Source organism: Trichogramma pretiosum, unplaced genomic scaffold (genome assembly GCF_000599845.2).
Source record: "Trichogramma pretiosum strain Unisexual culture from Peru unplaced genomic scaffold, Tpre_2.0 scaffold4, whole genome shotgun sequence".
Classification (NCBI taxonomy): domain Eukaryota; kingdom Metazoa; phylum Arthropoda; class Insecta; order Hymenoptera; family Trichogrammatidae; genus Trichogramma; species Trichogramma pretiosum.
The window spans coordinates 2,857,988-2,862,505 of record NW_019641688.1 but is presented as its reverse complement, the minus strand read 5'-3'; the positions used below and the strand labels follow the sequence as shown (position 1 = coordinate 2,862,505).

General features: G+C 34.2%; 1 protein-coding gene across 1 annotated transcript; it reads right to left on the bottom strand.

Moving 5' to 3' along the window:
- Positions 1-1,170: 1,170 nt before the first annotated feature.
- Positions 1,171-4,308, bottom strand: LOC106650422 (zinc finger protein OZF-like). The gene is made up of 3 exons (XM_014368407.2): positions 4,178-4,308; positions 3,999-4,107; positions 1,171-3,928 (listed from the first exon to the last, which is right to left on the bottom strand). The coding sequence occupies exons 1-3, from the start codon at positions 4,201-4,203 to the stop codon at positions 2,690-2,692; spliced, it is 1,374 nt and encodes a 457-aa protein (XP_014223893.2). The 5' UTR covers positions 4,204-4,308; the 3' UTR covers positions 1,171-2,689.
- Between the last annotated feature and the right edge of the window lie 210 nt (positions 4,309-4,518).

The window sequence follows — 4,518 nt, the reverse complement described above, 5'->3', positions numbered from 1 at the left end:
GATGTGCCTCATTTTATTATTTATATTGTACATCCAGAGAACACGACAGCTCGGCAAAACGGCCAAATCAATCGAGAGCTCTGTTGTGGGAGAGACAGGGTAGTTTTGTTGTTCGCTATCGCGGCTTGTTCGCGCGCGGGGGACAAACAAATTCTTCCGAGAAACTGCATGTATGTATAGAGAAATACGGATAGTTATGGATACGCACGAGCGTGACCGTATATTAATGAAGCGAACCACACCCCCAGTGCGGCGCGTATCATCAATCAAGTGCGGAACTACGCGTACACGTAACGCGCGTCAAAAACTAGTCTCGCGTATACAACGCAAACATGTGCGTGTGTGTGTGGGGCAGCGGCTGTAGCTGCACTGCGATTCTTTTTTGCTTTTCTTTAATTTCTGCACGCCAACGCAGTGCAAAACTACATATATACGTACACATACACGTCAAACGCGTACACCCATATCGCGCTATAAATGGGCCAGCAGCTGTGTATCGGCTGCGCGCGAAAAACCTGCTACAGCATGAGCGCAGCGAAAACCTGATCATCTCGAGCGCGGCACGTGTGTTTACGTCTATATAGTGTATGTGTATGCATAACGTATCTCTGCTCACTGTCACTCCGCGTGCATATTATACATCTCGCTGGATTCGATCGCCAGCATATTGTGCATGCACACACGCACACACACCAACACGCACACTCACGCTCGTATAAACACATCGAAAGAGATTCAGCTGTTACGATTCATACGGTCAGTGGTAGATTAGAAAAAGTGCCGCCCTTATGCAAACATTTTTCTTCAGCTCAGTTGAGGCGGTCGGTTTTTGAAAATTTAGAAATTAAAGTAGAAATTTTAAAATAAAATTTTTAAACAATAAAAACACTTGGAAGTAGGATAAAATAATTATGGAAGCTTCTAATAATTTTGAAGAACGTAGAAAACATTTTTTGGTTTGAAGCATTAAAGTTTCTCAGTTAGTTTTCCAGTAAGATATTTCGTCTGATTTCAAAATTAACACCGATCAACACAATGAACCGAGGTGTAGTGATAGTTCATATCATGAGGTTTGGGTAAAACACAGTCATATTGACACAATTTTTATTAAAATTTTAGAATAACATCTGTATAAGTATCAATACATATTTACACTTGTTAAGAAAAAAAAATTAGCGCTTTTCATTATGTCACTTATGAAAAGCAAGCTATTATTCTCTGAGGAATTATTCAGAGACAAAAAATTCGAGCTGCTCGTATAAATAATAAAATATTATAAAAACTTGATTATCATCTTACGAACAAATGGATACATTTGCGCATATTTGTGATTATGGGAAAAACGATTCATTCATTACGAATCACGGGCTTGTTCATATGTACTTTTAAAGGTTAATATGTTCAGCGTTTTGATGGATAAGTAATAAGTGTTAATTACAAAACAAACAATTGAAAAAAAGTATTATCGCGATAAATATGGTTATACCATACCAGTGAAGACGTTTAATTATGTAAAAAAAAAATTAGCTCTAATAAAACTTTATTGGAGAGAAACTACTATTTAACTTGATCCGATATATACCGAGAGGCAATATATTCTATAATTTAGCATTCACCATGGCCCCGCATTTTTCGGTAAGTTCAAGACTTAATGAAGTGGCAGTGGTAATTTTGTTAATTTTGTTAATTTTATGTATTTTTTCGGTGTCAACTCAAATTCGATGAATTCTCGTGTATAATTTCCGCACTTATTGCGTATCTGTACTAACTTCGTGTACTGTTTTTTGGTATTTTATCAAATGGCTTCGTTGCTCAAATTTTTTGTCGCACACATCACATCCTTCTGACAAATCTTTCTGACAAATCTTTCTCACAAATTTTACAAACATATTTTTTATCTTTCGATACAATATTTCTGTGTTCACTTAAATTATTTTCCGAGGCAACTTTCTCGTATTTTATTTCACTTTGATCCATTTTAGTGCCTCAATGAAACGATGAATCCTTTAATTAAATGTCACGGAAATTGATTGAGTAAAATTTATCTTTTCGCCTTCAGGCTTGTTCCATCGGAACAGACAACATTCAAACTAATTTGTTTTAACTGTAAACATGATGAGTGTGTCGAGGAAGTATGTCAAAATCAATAATGAGCATATTGTTTACAATTAAGACATAGATTTATCTGATTATACATTATTCTTACAATTTTTGAAACAATTTAAAATTCTAACTTCGTAGCAGTTTGTATAGCTATGTTATATATCCTTCATTACTAAAATTATTATAATTTCTTGTCTACGACGAAATTATCGTCGCACTGGATAGGGCACAACGTGGTTATGTACTTCATGTACGTAGTCGATTGTAGTCTAACAACAAATGCAAACTAATTTTTGAGATTTCAATGAATAATTATTGTTTCAAGGTTAGGATTATCTACTCGCATTTTATGGGGAACAGGTTGGGAAAAAATTTAAGTGATAACTGGACTATTGAAAAATCGGTTTAACAGCAATACCTTGATGAACAAATTTAGGACAAAATGTTGTTTACATTTTAGTTTATGAATGAAAGGCGAGTAACAGGTTTTTTTTACAGTAGAGACAAAATAAATAACAGTATATATACTCGAAAGATTTTCTAAAATTACATTAAAAAATTTTAATGGTCGCATTTATGTGCTTTTTCAGATCCTTTTGTAATTCAAATAATTTACGACTAACCTAGAATTTGAAGAATTTGCTATGATATGTATTCTAATTATGTGAGATTTGAGGTGGTCCTTGCGGCCAAATGATTTGTGACAAATATCACATTCGAAGGGTTTACTACGATCATGTACTCCATTAATGTGCCTTTCAAGATTACTCTTGTTTCCAAATGATTTGTGACAAATCCCACACTCGAAGGGTTTACTACGATCATGTACTCCATTTATGTGTTTTTTGAGGTCACTTTTGTATCCAAATGATTTTTGGCAAATATCACATTCGAAGGCTTTTTTCCGATTATGTGCTGCGTTTACATGGTATTCAAGGTTTGGTTTTTGATCAAATGATTTATGACATATTGTACATTCGTAGGGTTTGCTCCGATCGTGTACTGAATTAACGTGAACTTTGAGAGAACTTTTTTGTCCAAATGATTTGTGACAAATTTCACATTCAAAGGGTTTACTGCGATTATGTACTGTATTGATGTGCTTTTTCAGGTTACTTTTATGTCCAAATGATTTATAACAAATATCACATTCGAAGGGTTTGCTAAAATAATGTACTGCAGTTAAGTGAGATTTAAGGTGATCTTTGTGGCCAAATGATTTATGACAAATATCACATTCGAAGGGTTTACTACGATCATGTACTCTATTTATGTGTTTTTTCAGGTCGCTTTTGTATCCAAATGATTTGTGGCAAATGCCACACTTGAAGGGTTTGATTCGATGATGTACTGCGTTCACATGATGTTCAAGGTTTGATTTTCGACCAAATGATTTATGACATATTGTACATTCGTAGGGGTTGCTCCGATCGTGTACTGCTTTTGTGTGCTTACTGAGGTCACATTTGAACGTAAATGATTTATGACAAATTTTACATTCATCTGGTATAATTCCCTTTTGCATCAAATTGATTTTCACCTCTTCATGGGCGTCAAGCTTTAATCGAGACTTTTCTTGAAATGGACAAAAATTATCGTAATCGAATCCTTTTTTCACTAAAATTATTAGCCTTTTTTCATTCAAGTAATTTGTCAGAATTTGATTTTCTATCTTCGCAATAGGTAAGCAATTCTGAGATTCAGTTTTGCAGAAAATTTTCTTTAACGACCTCAGTTCAGGATTAAGATATTTGCACTCGAAATCTACGGCTATATTCTCCTCTAACTTTTCCCTTAACGGCATAACCTCATTTATGTAATTTGTCTGAAATTAAAATTGTATAATAATTTTTTAAAATGGAAAAATCGAACATATTTGAACTAATTAAACTCACTGATGATTGATTAAACGTTGTAAAGGTTTTGGCGTCATAAGAATTCACCGAATCAAAATTACTATTGTCACCTTCATCTGGCCACGTATATTTCGGCTCTTCTTTCATTCTATAGAATAATCAAATTAAATGACACAATCGCTTAAAAAAATATCATGGCATGCGAAATAATGTTATACCTGATTTTATCCTCTCTTTTTTTCATCGCTCGCTCAATTATGAGTATCACTGTGAATTCAAACGAAATACTTCCAAGAAAATATTTGAGGTTAATACGCCTCGAGCAGTCAACACTGTACCTCGATTTTACCAATTTGTAAACACTTAATCACTCAGGAATTTCGCTCTTCGCCGGCGATTTAACTCACTACTCGTATATTAGGCACTCGCATGTCATCAGAATTTTATCAAAGGTGCAAAAAAAATATTATTCGTCCAGGTTCAAAATTAGCTCACACAAATGCTCGATGCATAGAAACATTTACATAATACATAATAGAAAAATATATGGCAAATGTAT